This window comes from Oncorhynchus tshawytscha, linkage group LG04, assembly GCF_018296145.1.
Source record: "Oncorhynchus tshawytscha isolate Ot180627B linkage group LG04, Otsh_v2.0, whole genome shotgun sequence".
In the NCBI taxonomy this organism is placed as follows: domain Eukaryota; kingdom Metazoa; phylum Chordata; class Actinopteri; order Salmoniformes; family Salmonidae; genus Oncorhynchus; species Oncorhynchus tshawytscha.
The window spans coordinates 17,782,014-17,797,027 of NC_056432.1; the positions used below are offsets into that span (position 1 = coordinate 17,782,014).

At 43.9% G+C, this 15,014-nt stretch overlaps 2 protein-coding genes across 3 annotated transcripts in view; one reads left to right on the forward strand and one right to left on the reverse strand.

Annotated features, from left to right (window-relative positions):
- The window catches only part of myo1ha (myosin IHa), a 30,479-nt gene extending 25,589 nt beyond the window's left edge, over positions 1–4,890 (forward strand). For both annotated transcript variants that reach the window (XM_042320392.1, XM_042320393.1), the window contains 10 exons: positions 1,120–1,204; positions 1,417–1,579; positions 1,691–1,774; positions 2,890–2,983; positions 3,086–3,141; positions 3,266–3,401; positions 3,645–3,715; positions 3,912–4,009; positions 4,187–4,286; positions 4,624–4,890. In XM_042320392.1, coding sequence (XP_042176326.1) covers positions 1,120–1,204; positions 1,417–1,579; positions 1,691–1,774; positions 2,890–2,983; positions 3,086–3,141; positions 3,266–3,401; positions 3,645–3,715; positions 3,912–4,009; positions 4,187–4,286; positions 4,624–4,650 — 914 coding nt within the window. In that variant the 3' untranslated portion in view covers positions 4,651–4,890. The remainder of the gene's footprint in view (positions 1–1,119; positions 1,205–1,416; positions 1,580–1,690; positions 1,775–2,889; positions 2,984–3,085; positions 3,142–3,265; positions 3,402–3,644; positions 3,716–3,911; positions 4,010–4,186; positions 4,287–4,623) is intronic.
- On the reverse strand, positions 4,500–12,090 carry kctd10 (potassium channel tetramerization domain containing 10). Its single transcript, XM_024417098.2, has 7 exons — positions 11,933–12,090; positions 9,962–10,175; positions 7,949–8,118; positions 7,468–7,554; positions 7,310–7,362; positions 6,800–6,995; positions 4,500–6,499 (listed from the first exon to the last, which is right to left on the reverse strand). Exons 1-7 carry the CDS (start codon positions 11,933–11,935, stop codon positions 6,287–6,289), a joined length of 936 nt encoding a protein of 311 aa, XP_024272866.1. The 5' UTR covers positions 11,936–12,090; the 3' UTR covers positions 4,500–6,286.
- Between the last annotated feature and the right edge of the window lie 2,924 nt (positions 12,091–15,014).

Consider the following 15,014-nt stretch of genomic DNA (forward strand, 5'->3'; position numbering starts at 1 on the left):
CTGATGGCCTTGAGATAGAAGCTGTTTTTCAGTCTCTCGGTTCCTGCTTTGATGCACCTGTACTGACCTCGCCTTCTGGATGATAGCGGGGTGAACAGGCAGTGGCTCGGGTGGTTGTTGTCCTTGATGATCGTTTCGGCCTTCCTGTGACATCAGGTGCTGTAGGTGTCCTGGAGGGCAGGTAGTTTGCCCCCGGGGATGCGTTGTGCAGAACGCACTACCCTCTGGAGAGTCTTGCGGTTGTGGGCAGAACAGTTGTCGTACCAGGCGGTGATACAGCCCGACAGGATGCTCTCGATTGTGCATCTGTAAAAGTTTGTGAGTGTTTTAGGTGACAAGCCAAATTTCTTAAGCCTCCTGAAGTTCGAAGAGCTGTCGCGCCTTCTTCATCACTCTGTCTGTGTGGGTGGACCATTTGTCAGTGATGTGTATGCCAAGGAACTTAACTTTCCACCTTCTCCACTCCACTAGAAAGGTATTTGATGAAAACCTGCTCCAGAGCACTCGGGACCTCAGACTGGGGTGAAGGTTCCCCTTCCAACAAGACAATGACTATGAAGAATCAGGAGAAACTCCTCAACTATAGGTTTGCCAAGTTTGTAGCGTCATACCCAGGAAGACTCAATGCTGTAATCACTGCCAAATGTGCTTCAACAAAGTATTGAGTAAAGGGTCTGAATACTTATATGAAAGTCATATTTCAGTTGGTTTATTTCTTATAAATTACAAAACATGTCTTAACCTGTTTTTGCTTTGTCATTATGGGTTATTGTGTGTAGATTGAGGAAAACAACTATTTAGTAGAATAAAGCTGTAACGTAAGAAAATTTGGAAAAAGTCAAGGGGTCTGAATAGTTTCCATAGGCACTGTATGTAGATAAATGTTTGGATGCATGTCTAAGTCGCTTTGGATAAAATCATCTGCTAAATGGCATATTATATATCATAATGTGTGTAACATTACAGGATAAACCGTGTGTCTTTTTGGAGAGCAGAAACATTGTAGGCAAGATACAGTATATATTTATGTCACTGGCCATGCAAACCTCTACAGATATTCAATAAATTCACATTTTTCTCCATCTTGATTTGATACCTGTTGTGTAATGTGCTCTTTAGCCACCAAGATTGAGACTTGCTGGAGAGGAGTTCAAGCCAGGAAAGAGAAAGAGAGGAGACAATGGGCTGTCAAGGTCATCAAGAAGTAAGAGGAGGGAGAACGAGGTCACATCTTCAGGCTCTAGCACTGCAATGTTGATCCATCAACCAAAATGACATTTTATAAATTTATACTCTGAAGTTTGCCACAAACTACAGATCCATAGTGGATTAAAGCCTATAATGTTAAGCACATTCCCAGAGGGCAGTATTATTATTAATACTGTAGATGACCAATTATTTACTTTTTTATTCCAGGTTTATTAAAGGATACATGACCAGAGGGGAGGCAAAGACTACTGATAACTCTGAATACCTGGCCTTTGTCAGACAGAACTACCTCAACAGGCTGAAAGACAATCTCCCAAAAACAGTTCTGGATAAAATCAGCTGGCTAACCCCTCCACCTGTATTGACTGAGGTATTTATTCACATTGTAATTCAATTACATTGAATTGAGGACAGCTATTTTGGTGTTAAAGGGGAAGCTCAGTGAAACGTCTGTTGGACTGTGCTTGCTCTTCTTGTACAGGCCTCAGCGATCCTGCGTCAGCTCCACATGCGTGTCATGGTGACGAGGTACGTCAGAGGGATCACTGCACAACAGAAAGCACAGGTAAGGCCAGAACTACTCCAGAATTGTCCCTTTTAAATCATGAGTTTCAGGTTTGAAGGTAAGATCCAGGTGCAGACAGTGTAGAAGTAACAAAAGTGTATTAAATCGAGCACAGGCAGGCAAAGGTACAGGACGGCAGGCAGGCTCAGGGTCAGGTCAGGCGGAGGTCGGTAAACCAGAGTAGTGGGGCACAGGTACCGGACGGCATCCAGGGTAGTGGGGCAAAGGTACAGGACGGCAGGCAGGCTCAGGTCAGGCATCCAGAGTAGTGGGGCAAAGGTACAGGACGGCAGGCAGGCTCAGGGCAGGTAATCCAGAGTAATGGGGCAAAGGTACAGGACGGCAGGCAGGCTCAGGGCAGGTAATCCTGAGTAGTGGGGCAAAGGTACAGGACGGCAGGCAGGCTCAGGGCAGGTAATCCAGAGTAGTGGGGCAAAGGTACAGGACGGCAGGCAGGCTCAGGGCAGGTAATCCTGAGTAGTGGGGCAAAGGTACAGGATGGCAGGCAGGCTCAGGGCAGGTAATCCAGAGTAGTGGGGCAAAGGTACAGGACGGCAGGCAGGCATCCAGAGTAGTGGGGCAAAGGTACAGGACGGCAGGCAGGCTCAGGGCAGGTAATCCAGAGTAGTGGGGCAAAGGTACAGGACGGCAGGCAGGCTCAGGGCAGGTAATCCACAGAAGTGGGGCAAAGGTACAGGCTCAGGGCAGGCAGGCTCAGGGCAGGCAGGCTCAGGGCAGGCAGAAAGGTCAAAACTAGAAAACAGGAACTATAGACAATACAGGCGCAAGGGGAAAACCACTGGTAGGTTTGATGAATAAAACTAACTGGCAACAGACAGAGAAAACAGGTATAAATACACAGGTGATAATGGAGAAGATGGGTGACACCTGGAGAGGGGTGGAGACAATCACAAAGACAGGTGAGACAGATCAGGGTGTGACAGACTTACATCATGGAAATAGTAGACAACATACTTGTGTTGTATAACCTACCTTTTTAGTGCCCTGTATAGCCTATGCTGTGTAACATATTTGTGATCACAAAGATCCTATAAATCAGAATTCTTTAGCTAGTTCTATGTTGGTGATGTTCATTCCTTGTCTCACCCTCCCAGCTTCAACTCAAGGGGATCACCAGTGTTATCTTCAAGGACAAGAAGGACAGCTACCCTCAGAGTGTCTCCCAACCCTTTGTGGACACCAGGATCAGTCAGTATATAGTAGCAGATATCTGCTAATTACATGTGGCATCTTACTCACACTCGTGTTTTAGGATCAAATGCCATCTTTTGCACTATGTTATATTTTCAGGTGAACAGGACATCAATATGAAGGTCCTGCAGATGATTCGCCATGAACGCATCAAGGTAATCAAGACATTTGCATTGCAGTATGTCCTTAACCCTTAAACTCTCTTATTTTAAAACTCTCGCTTTCTCCATTTTAAAACCCTTAACACTATCTCTCTCTCTCTTCCTCCTCTCTCTGCAGTATAGCGTACCAGTGGTGAAGTATGACAGGAATGGGTTTAAACCCCGACCTCGGCAGCTCATCCTCACGCAGACGGCTGCCTATGTGGTGGACGAGGCCAAGATCAAACAGAAAGTGCAGTACACTACTCTGAAAGGTGAGCCTGCAACATGGTATGGATGTGATGCATGGGGTTTGAGCTTGTCTGGTCTCACTTGCAAAATAGATTTGATTTTTCAGTGGGGTGAATCCTAATTTCCATCTGCATCAAATTTTCACAATGGATTATTAGTTGAAAATTCAACTGAAGTGTAAGTTAGGAAAATACTGGTAATATATATAATATACAGTTTGTTTCAAAGTGTACTGATCTGTGTGAGTGCTGCTTACTCCATTGCAGGTGTGTCTGTCAGTACCTTGAGTGACAGCATCATCATTTTCCATATTGCAAGTGAAGACGTTAAACAGAAGGTAGGAGGACACTGTCGGCACACAGCATAGTGTAATAGCTCGGTAAAGTGAGTGTAACGCCTCTGTTTTCCAAGTGATTCTAACCAGGATATGTTTAGAAGGAAATCCATCCTACAGTGCACTACATGCCTTGGAACATGGTGCCCTTTCAGACACACCCCTAACGCTACCCAATGTGTCCTGACCTCATGTTCAGGGGGACCTGGTCATCCAGTGTGACCACCTGTTTGAAGTGTTGACCAAACTCAGTGTGGTTGCCAACAAGCAGAGCGCTATCAACGTGGTCCAGGGCAGGTGAGGCTGTGGCTGACAACAGGATGGATTCTGGGAGTTCTAGTCTGATGGATCAAGTAGCCAGATGAGCTGGCTTATGTTTATTTCATCTTTATTTATTTAGCCTTGATAGTCCTCTCTGTAACACGTGCCACTGTTTTCCATGGAGTCCTGGATGAATATGCTGTTGTTTTTCAGCATCTCATTTCAGATACAGGCAGGGAAAGAGGGTATTGTGGACTTCAGCAGTGGCCAGGAGTCCATGGTGTACAAAGACAAGAATGGACACCTCATGGTGGTGAGTAATGCTATTGCTGCTGTATTATTCCAATCTCATAGTGTGGAAGTACATATAAAACACAAGAATATAACATGTTTGACTGCACTGGGCCTTTAACAAATGTTTGGAGTAAGATAGTGATTGTATGGTGGTCTAACAGGCATGCACTACCTTGTTATGGACATAATCAACCATTTAAAAAAAAAAAAAAAATGCAGAGTCTGAGAGGGATTACATGGGTGTCCAATACAAATATCTCATTTAATTGCAAATGGTTTCTGTTATGTTCCCTAATGAACTTGATGCAGGTGATCAATACTTGCAATCTGAACAAATAACATATTTGTCACTCTAGGTATCCACTCGGACCAAGGCTCGCTGAACTGCTCAGTGCCCAGCAGACAGACACACTAAGGAGAGAACGAATAAGGTCTCAGGAGACTGACCAAGCACATTAGAACCTGTGGACAACATCTGGATTCTGCTCCTGTATAGCCTGATTCCAGATCTGTTTGTGTTGTGCATATATTTAACTCAATAGCCAGTTGGCAAGACACCACAAACAGATATGGAATCAGTTTTATAGAGATGAACCCTAAAACAGAACTACAGCAGTTGTTTTCAGGAAACCATGAAAGCTACGAACCAATGGCTCAATGTCATTCTCTAGGCAGAGCTCATAAGAAAATAAATCCCCTTATGCACCCATCCTGTCTAAGAAAATTGACTGGAGACAAGTGTTCATTTAAGGGACCAAAACAGCACAAACCTATAAGGATCTTTTGTGAATTCAAGGCTAAGGGAGGCATGGGTATGCATGCTAGTTTAGTTTTTCCAGTTGTAAACAAACATTACTGCACTGTTGACTGAGAGCAGGATGCATTACTCTCTAAAATAGTCAATTACATTTCTTTGCACTATATCAAACCATCAGGCTACTCTTGTATAGGAATCACTGATTGATTTTGCAACAATGTACCATCATTTTACACTTCAAATATAAGAGTAAAAACATTCTTATAGATTTTTTTTATTTGTGATAATGTATAAATATGTAAAACATTTTGTTGTACAATTGTACAGATGAATCTACAAGCACTGTTTGTTAAAAGGGGACACAGTGTGTAGATGTACGGTTAACAGGTCTAATTTCTCTGCCTGTTAAAAGCCCTCCTTGAGTTGAGCTCTGGTTTCAGACATTAATTTCAGCCTTGGAGCTCTTTCAGCCCAGATAACACTTCACACCACAGCTCAAGTTGTCTCCTTTTAAGCAATCACTTACATGGCATGAAGGGACATTGCGTTAAATGGGAAATCCTATTCATAAAATGATTTTTTAAAGAGAGGTTGTGAGACTGTGGAGGTACCTGATTGTATGATATTTTGATTCAACCGATATTCACAGAATGGGGCAAAAGGAAGATGCAACGATTTAATTGAATATTGATAGCATCGCTGCCTGTCTCAGATTGTTTGATTCGATAATGCCCCCTGGTGGACTTTTTGTAGAACACCTGATTGACTGCCATTATAGTGTCTCCATACACTTCAGACAGGCGTAATGATTCTTGTTCTTCTTGCTGCAACAAAGCAAGCACCAAAGAAAAATGCATGATGCTGACATTTTAATTGCCTCCAGTATAACCACTGGCACAATTCCATTCCACACCATTGACGTCCCATTCATAATCCAATTCACACATAGTAGAAAATCCAATCACAATCAACTCGGCATCCACCTACCTCTGAGACACTAAACACCCCAAAATGTTGGATGAGTACTACACAAAACAAGATGGTCTACATGAAACAACTTCACCACTACACACAGTCTCCACTCGTCTCTCCTCAGCAGTGGGCTCCCGCTGTGGGGGACTGGTGAGAGTAAAAGTGGGGGAAGAAGAGAGAGCGAGGCGCTGGGTGTTGGAAGTAAGGCACACACATGGTCCACTGAGATTCCAGGATCAGACATCCAGGGCTGGGCTTTGGATGGTCAAGGGGGGGTGGTTAGTCAGGGGTTACTGGTGGTGGTGTGTGCGATCATCGGGCCGCTTGACGTGGATCCTACGGACCCTGTCAATGCGCTCCTCGTCCTCGTCCAGGTGGTGCGAGCGGCCAGCGGCACCCCCCGTAGCCTCCAGCAGAGCGTTGTCAGGACCCCTCCCATCCTGGGACTCATACAGCAGGATGTTGAGGGTCTCCTCGTAGATTCGTGCCTCAGGGAATTCCACCTGGAGGGGAAGGGGTTTATGTATTTAGGTCTGCCTGGTCATTGTTATGAATGCCAAGAATGCCTGTACTTTGTAGCAAAGAAAATGTCCCAATGGTATATTAAAGTATACTTTTCTACAGTAATCTAACAGCAGGCTAGCAACAACAAACTCCCAAATTGGGGTAGTTTACTAGAGGTGTTCTACCTTCAAAGCCTTGAAGCCAGAGACATGTAGTTGCTGAGTCTGTGTTCAATAAAATATTTTAAGATGACATCATACTATATGCCATTGCAGTGCGATTTTTTTATTTTGCATTACCTTGGTCTGCTTCTTCTCTGTGGCGTAGACGATTGAGGTGCAGCACACCTCAGCGATCTTGCGTCCCTGGCCGTAGAAGGACCAGCAGCAGATCTCGTCGCCGATCACATCCTTGATGAAGAGCACACGGTTGTTGAAGCGCAGCGACAGCTTGTCAAACAGCTCAATGTTCTTCAGCATGTTGTCGTCAGAGTTACTGCATGGAGGGAAGGATGAGGAAGCCTGGTTAGTGATAAGAGGTTGCGTTCCACGCCAACTAGACCGCAGCCACATAATTGCTGTCGCACAGTAACCACCTATTGTGTGCCACGTCATTGACTATGCAGTCGGACATCAGATTGCTATATCATATGATGTGATTAGGTGATGTTAAACACTTCTCCAGGCGTTGTGAGATCTGGAAGCTGACTACAATGTAGTCAGCCTGGGATGTGGACTGCACTTAAACCATACATTTTTCACTTTACATTCATCATTTACACTTCTTTAATAGATGTAAGAATCTCTCACCTGGTGTAGGAGTATTTGTTGTTGCTTCTGTTGTATAAGAGTTTGACAGTGGGCTATGTAGACCCAAAACAGGAAAACGTCAGTCAGAATTGAATACGTGAGACTAGAGCATAAGTAAATACTGGGCGTGTCCTTCATCCTGACTCGGTCAACAATACCTTATTAGAGGTGGCGATGAGTCTCTGTTCTTCCTTCAATGATGTCACCAGAGGAACTTTACAGAATGGCTCGTATGACTCTTTGTTCTAGAACACCAATAAAGATTTTTAAAAAATACTTGAATGGTGAAGACAGATTTTTTTAGCTAGAATGGATGATTTTTAACATAAGTCCTCTAACAAATAGATGCAGATTGAGTGAGTTGGCTGGGCCCGTAACGGTGTATGTGTAGAATGTAGAGGCAGTGGGAGGTAGAGCTAGATGAAGAGTGGGGGATGAGACTGATCATTTCACACCATTGTGCCGACCCAAACAGTATTGGCTCTGATATTTTCCTTTTGACATGTCCTTTCCAGCACGGTTCAAGCAACTATGGTCGATGCATAACCAAGCCTGTGCAGTGCAGTTTGGCTCAGCTCAGTAGTGTGAAAAGGGGTAAAGAGTGAGAGGAGAAACAAGCAGTCCCGAGGGTGACGGTACCTGCAGGGCAGCCTGACACTCATCAGCCAGGCCCTGGACCAGATAGTATTTGGCCTCAGCCATCAGCTCCTCAGTCTCCCGACGACTCTCAGGGAGCGGCACAGCCCCGTCTCTAAGGTAGTTCAGAATCGTCCCAAAGTGTTTCCCACACCGGTCAATCAGGATCCAGCCTGGACAGGGACAACCACCAGATCAACTTAATGGCCATTTTCATTTTTAGACCACTAACAAAATACTAGGCTGATCCCAGTTCTGTTTATACTGTGTGTAACTCCTAAGCTCGTTGCATTGCTCGTGACTAGGGCTGTGGCCGTGACAGAATTTTGTCAGCCGGTGATTGTCAAGCAAATAACTGTCGGTCTCACGGTAATTCACTGTTAATTAAAAAACACATTTAGCATCTCCTGGCTTCCACACATAGCCGATAAGCCATTGATGCAGACCTTTGAGATATCTGTTTTAAAAAGTCGAATAAATCCATGTAATATAGCCTACAACTTCACAATGAATCCATTACTTATTTTAGACAGGTCTAAAGCATGATATGAAGAAAATGTAGTCCATTTCAGAAGAACAGAAGATTTGCCTAGAATTCCATGGCATTATTTTATAGTATGAAAAATAAAATTGAACAAAGCTGAATAAAATTTCAGAAAATATGTTTCTCCAAAAGATGAGGGAGTGTGCACATGCGGCTATTCTGTGTTAAGCGGTTAAAAAAGAAACAGGTACTCCTGTGCTTAATTTAGAGTTATTTATGTAACTTTAGTTATGATACAAATGTTGGGCAATATGTTTTGATTTTTAATACTTAAAGCATGAGCTCACCTTTTTGTGCAAGCTGTACATACTTCATTAGTCTCTCATTCACAATTTGACAAGCACTTGATAATGCTTCGAATTTCACGGTGGCATCCCCTTTGTGGCTGTAATGCACCCTGTGATTGTGCATGTAATGCTTTTATTATAAAGATGCATTTTTATGGTGAAAATGATCTTCCCCCAAACTTAAAACTAATGCGCTGTATGCCAGCTAGCCTCTACACTCCTTGTAAAGCGGATTAATGTGCTTAATTTTAAGAAGTTATTTGGCCACTTTAGATGTGATACAAACCTTATAAAAACATATAGGCCTATGGGCTAGACAACATGAGGTGTGCGACTATGATTAGAAAGTCGCAAAAAGAGGCAGTTTCTTATTCTGTGATGATATATAACTCAAGTGATAGGCTAATATTGTCACCCAGACGACTATTCTTGATTTACATATACTAAATAATATGTAAGAAATTTGTTTTGATTTAGAATGGACCATTATCATGCACCGGTCTTAAAACAGTGGCAGGAGGAAAAAATACATGTAATCTATGCACTTAAATATGAACAGAGGACGCTTTTCCCGTGGTTCATTTTCATGCCAACCAGGTAGGCTATACTCCTGTTGTAAAGATAAACAATGTGCTTAATATTAGGAAAGTTGAGAAATAAATATAGTAGGCCTAGGCTATAGAAAGCTGATGGGATCCTCCTCCTTTGATTAGAGGCTATCACTGTGTTTTGTTGTACAATTGCATAGCCTATAGAAATGTTGCGCAATATGAGCTCATGGGTTCTCATTAAGTTTTTAATTTGATTTTCGAATACATTTGCATTGATGTCAAAGTGATTAGAGGGACAATAGAGTGCTGAGTACCAGGCGGTTAGCAAGTTTGGTATGCTACTAAGGATCACCAGCGGCATCAGAGCTTGGAGAAGCCTAATTACCGTGACTAACCAATCAAGTGGAATTTGACTGCCTTCATGACTTGTGACCGCTGGTGTGGTCACCGCAACAGCCCTACTCATGACTCTTGACAATGACCATTTAGGAGTTGGCAAGACAGTACAAATAGATCTCAGACCAGGATAGAAAAATACAGGTGTAATAATAGGTGTTAGAGACTCCTCACTCAGACACTCCCGCCAAACTTATCTGAAATGAGTGGTGCCATGGAGGTCTGACAGATACAGTACCTTCACTGTCTGTGAGGACTTCCATCCTGCCGCTGAACATGGCCTTGAGCATGGTGTCCTGCTTGGTGAGGGTCTGCATGGTGGTGTAGTAAAGCGCCCCGCCCACGTTTAGCTTCACATACTTGGAGCTGGGACTGGAGCCCTTGAAGGAGGTGGTCCGGGTTGTAGCCGCCGGCACTGCCGAGCTCACCACGCTCTCTCCTGACATCTCTTCCTGTGACGGGGGCACAAAACAACCCCAAGTCAGGTGTCAAGATGGCAAACAGGACAATGAGCCGCATGGACAGGTCAGCTTTGGAAAACTAGTCCATTCAATCCCACATTGACACCAAGCTTTTAACTCTAAATTGCCCTTAAGTATTTGGGATTGGAAAGGATTAGCTAGCTAGATAGATAGGTAGGACCAATATGATTATCAATTCTTATGACTTGTCTTGCCCAGTTAGTTGCCCTGCCACTTACACACCCCGAATGGCAGTTCACTTTTGTTCTGGTGAGTTCACACGGACAAAGACTGACAAAATCAGCACTTTATATTCTTCAAAACACCCATGATATCCTTTACAGTGATCTAACTAAAGCATAACTAGACGTAACCCATTCATATACGCTAACTACCGTTAGCGTTTATTGATTAAGGTATTTTCTTCCCAGGAGACTGTTAAGTGCCCAAATGCTCGGTCTGAACTAGCCCAAAGGCTGGCTGATGGCGATATTGAGTCGTTTAATCTTACCGTCCAAAGGGAATCTATGCAGCCGGCTATACACTCGTACCCCCGTGGACCGGTTCAGACATAAAACATTCTCCCTTCAGGCTGCAAAGGCGTCAATTTTCTGCTTAGCTCAATTTAAGACTTTTCTGTTCTCATCTACGCGGGCCGGGCGCCATGGCTTCTGTGGACCCGCTCTCACTTGCGGCCAAAGCCAGGCCACTGGTACTTTTCAGTTGGAATTTACATAACAATGGATTACTGTGAACTGTAACTCCTTCTCAGCACCAACCACAGGTGGCCTCATGAGCCCGCTCTGGTAATCATCAGATGGGAGGAGGTAAGGGGCTCATGTGGGTAACTAGGGGTCCCTGTCTTGGTTGGGTAACTGATTCTGGGCCGGCCCTAGCCTCTTGGGGGCCCTATGCAAGATTTGGTTGGGCACCCCACCGTGCGGGCAAAACACTTTTCACCCCCCTCTTGACAGCAGAGAGAAAGTTAATGTCCTGCAATTCTAAACATTTTGCTATGGGGCAGAGAGTAAATTTTGCAGTTTTAAAGCTAATTACCTGTTATTATTCACATTTTGCCATTGCTTATGCCATGTTAATGATCTGAGTGAGAGTGACTAACAAAATCAATGGAGGTCAGGGCCCCTGAGCACAGTCAGTATTCTGCCATTACTACAAGTTTGGATAGCTGGCTGGACTAATTTACCAATCTAAAAATTGTTAGTTGACATGGCTAATTAAGTGACTGACATAAGATAAACTGCTGATGCACACACACAAAAAATCGTAATTGCACCTTGTGTACCCTACTTTCTAACTCTCAAGATTAAGTTGAAACCCTGACTGAGTCGTCGGCATAAAAAAAACAAAGCCCCGGGGTTTATGATAAGTTAATACAGGCCCTGTTCAAAAATCCTCCTGTCAGCCCGAGTTATGTAAACACAGTATCCCTAGTATAACATAAGAGTGCATACTAGTGGTACAGTCCAAAATAAGCAATAAGGTCTTTGGAGTAACGGTATGCTCGCCTACATTATTGCGCTAAAGTAGACGTAACGTTTGCTAAGAGTTCCGGTTAGCTAGCTAACGTTAGCTAGCTAGGAGACCTAAACCAAGACGGCTAAACGTTAGCTAGCTAACTTAGGCCAAACCGAAAAGTACGTCGACATTTCACCAATTAGTGATCATTGATTGAATTGTTTTCTATTCCGAAAGTGTCTTTTAAAACAACATTGTTCAGTCATATTTACCATAGAACCCCCCAACAGACTTCGGAATTCGACGAGCACCAACCCCAAGAATCACCTGCTTCCGGACCAGCAAACAATTGATGACGTCTATACAGGTAGGGACTGTGCGCACCAACAAATTAATCATTTCCCCTTTTAGTTTACCCTGCATTTTGTCTCATCATTCATTACTAAATTAGTTGACAGAATTGGTTAAAATGGTGCAATGGCCCATTTTGCTTATTTTCTCTGAAGTTTATAAAATGTATTACTCTTAATACACAAACACTTCTTCAACACAAAGTAGAATATTTACCAGGTAATTTGACTTGTTCGAGAGGATCAAAACCGTAATCTATCATGGTAAATTCAAATCAAATTGTTTTTGTCACATGCGCCGAATACAACAACCTTACAGTGAAATGCTTATTTACAAACCCTTAACCAACAATGCAGTTTGTAAGAAAAATAAATGTTAAGTAAAAAATAGATAACTAAAAATAAGAAATAAAAGTAACAAATAACAGCAGTAAAATAACAGTAGTGAGGCTGTATACAGGAGGTACCGGTACAGAGTCAATCAATGTGCGGGGGCTCTGGTTACGTGTAGGCAGAGTTAAAGTGACTAAGCATAGATAATTAACAGAGAGTAGCAGCTGCATAAAATAGTGGGGGAATTTGCAGATAGTCTGGGTAGTCATTTGATTATTGATTAGCTGTTCAGGAGTCTTATGGCTTGGGGGTAGAAGCTGTTAAGGGGAGAAGCCTTTTGGACCTAGACTTGGTGCTCCGGTACCACTTGCCGTGCAGTAGCAAAGAGATCGGTCTATGACTAGGGTGGCCGGAGACTTTGACAATTTTTAGGAGACTTTGACAATTTTTAGGGCCTTCGTCTGACACTGCCTGGTATAGAGGTCCTGGATGGCAGGAAGCTTGGCCCCAGTGATGTACTGGGCCGTACGCACTACCCTCTGTAATGCCTTGCAGTCGGAGGCCGAGCAGTTGCCATACCAGGCAGTGATGCAACCACCCAGGATGCTCTCGATGATGCAGCTGTAGAACTTTTTGAGGACCTGAGGATCCATGCCAAATATTTTCAGTCTCCTGAGGGGGAATAGGCTTTGTCGTGCCCTCTTCGCGACTGTCTTGGTGTGTTTGGACCATGATATTTTGTTGGTGATGTGGACACCAAAGAACTTGAAGTTCTCAACCTGCTCCACTACAGCCCCGTCGATGAGAATGGGGGCGTGCTCGGTCCTCCTTTTCCTGTAGTCCACAATCATCTCCATTGTCTTGATCACGTTAAGGGAGAGGTTGTTATCCTGGCACCACACGGCCAGGTCTCTGACTTCCTCCCTATAGGCTGTCTCATCATTGTCGGTGATCAGGCCTACCACTATTGTGTCATCGGCAAACTTAATGATGGTGTTGAAGTCGTGCCTGGCCATGCAGTCATGAGAGTACAGGAGGTCAGCTGAGCACGCACCCCTGAGGGTCCCCCGTGTTGAGGATCAGCGTGGCGGATGTGTTGTTACCTACCCTTACCACCTGGGGGCGGCCCGTCAGGAAGTCCAGGATCCAGTTGCAGAGGGAGGTGTTTAGTCCCAGGGTTCTTAGCTTAGTGATGAGCTTTGAGGGAACTATGGTGTTGAATGCTGAGCTGTAGTCAATGAATAGCATTCTCACATAGGTGTTCCTTTTGTCCAGGTGGGAACAGGCAGTGTGGAGTGCAATAGAGATTGCATCATCTGTGGATCTGTTGGGGTGGTATGCGAATTGGAGTGGGTCTAGGGTTTCTGGGATAATGGTGTTATTAGCCATGACCAGCCTTTTAAAGCACTCCATGGCTACAGACGTGAGTGCTACGGGTTGGTAATAATTTAGGCAGGTTACCTTAGTGTTCTTGGGCACAGGGACTATGGAGGTCTGCTTGAAACATGTTGGTGTTACAATGTCAGTGAAGACACTTTCCAGTTGGTCAGAGCATTCTCAGAGTACACGTCCTGGTAATCCGTCTGGCACTGTGGCCTTGTGAGTGCTGACCTGTTTAAAGGTCTTACTCACATCTGCTAGGAAGAGCGTGATCACACAATCATCCAGAACAGCTGATTCTCTCATGCATGTTTCAGTGTTACTTGCCTTGAAGCGAGCATAGAAGTAATTTAGCTCGTCTGGTAGGCTTGTGTCACTGGGCAGCTCGCGGCTATGCTTCCCTTTGTAGTCTGTAATAGTTTGCAAACCCTGCCACAACCCGACGAGTGTCGGAGCCGTTGTAGTAATATTATATCTTAGTCCTGTATTGACACTTTGCCTGTTTGATGGTTTGTTGGAGGGCATAGCAGGATTTCTTATAAGCTTCCAGGTTAGAGTCCTGCTCCTTGAATGCGGCAGCTCTACCCTTTAGCTCAGTGCGGATATTGCAAGTAATCCATGGCTTCTGGTTGGAGTATGTAAATTGTGACCGACTGACTAGTTATGAGTAGTTATTTTTACAGATACCACACACAACCAACATCAGATAATATTTAATCATTTATATGGTAATGGCTATAATGTAAAATACAGAATCCCACACTGCAAGTTAATTCTTTATAGGGCGTTAATCAAGAAAAGAGCATGTTGGACAGTCAACGGCCCAATCCCAAATGAACCCCTGGACCCTATGCACTTGTGGAGAGCTGAACGTTTTTTTTTTAGGTATTTTATTTAGTTGTATTGAACCTTTATTTAACTAGGCAAGTCAGTTAAGAACACATTCTTATTTACATTGATGGCCTACCAAAAGGTCTCCTGCTGGAACGGGGGCTAGGATTAAAAACTAAATAATATATAAATGACAAAACACACATCATGGCATGGGAGACAACACTACATTAAGCGAGACCTAAGATAGCAAGGCAGCATAGTCTATCAGAGGGCAAGGTTGAGGTATTACCATATTGGGTGCACCTGTCAAATCTCAGATCGCCACAAGTGGGTGTAGGGATCCATTTGGAATTGGGCCATACCAATGTGATTGGCAGTGTTCAAGAGCATCAAACCGTGATTTATCAGGGGTAATCTGCGACAGACTGACTGATCTTAAATAACGAGTCAGTATTAT

Bases quoted from the DNA above. Each gene is read 5' to 3' on its own strand.
- kctd10 (XM_024417098.2), bottom strand. The intron at 7,555-7,948 runs GTACCGTCACCC...TTGGTGTTCTAG, and splicing joins AGTGTCAGGCTGCCCTGCAG to AACAAAGAGTCATACGAGCC. The intron at 7,363-7,467 runs GTATTGTTGACC...GGGTCTACATAG, and splicing joins TCATCGCCACCTCTAATAAG to CCCACTGTCAAACTCTTATA.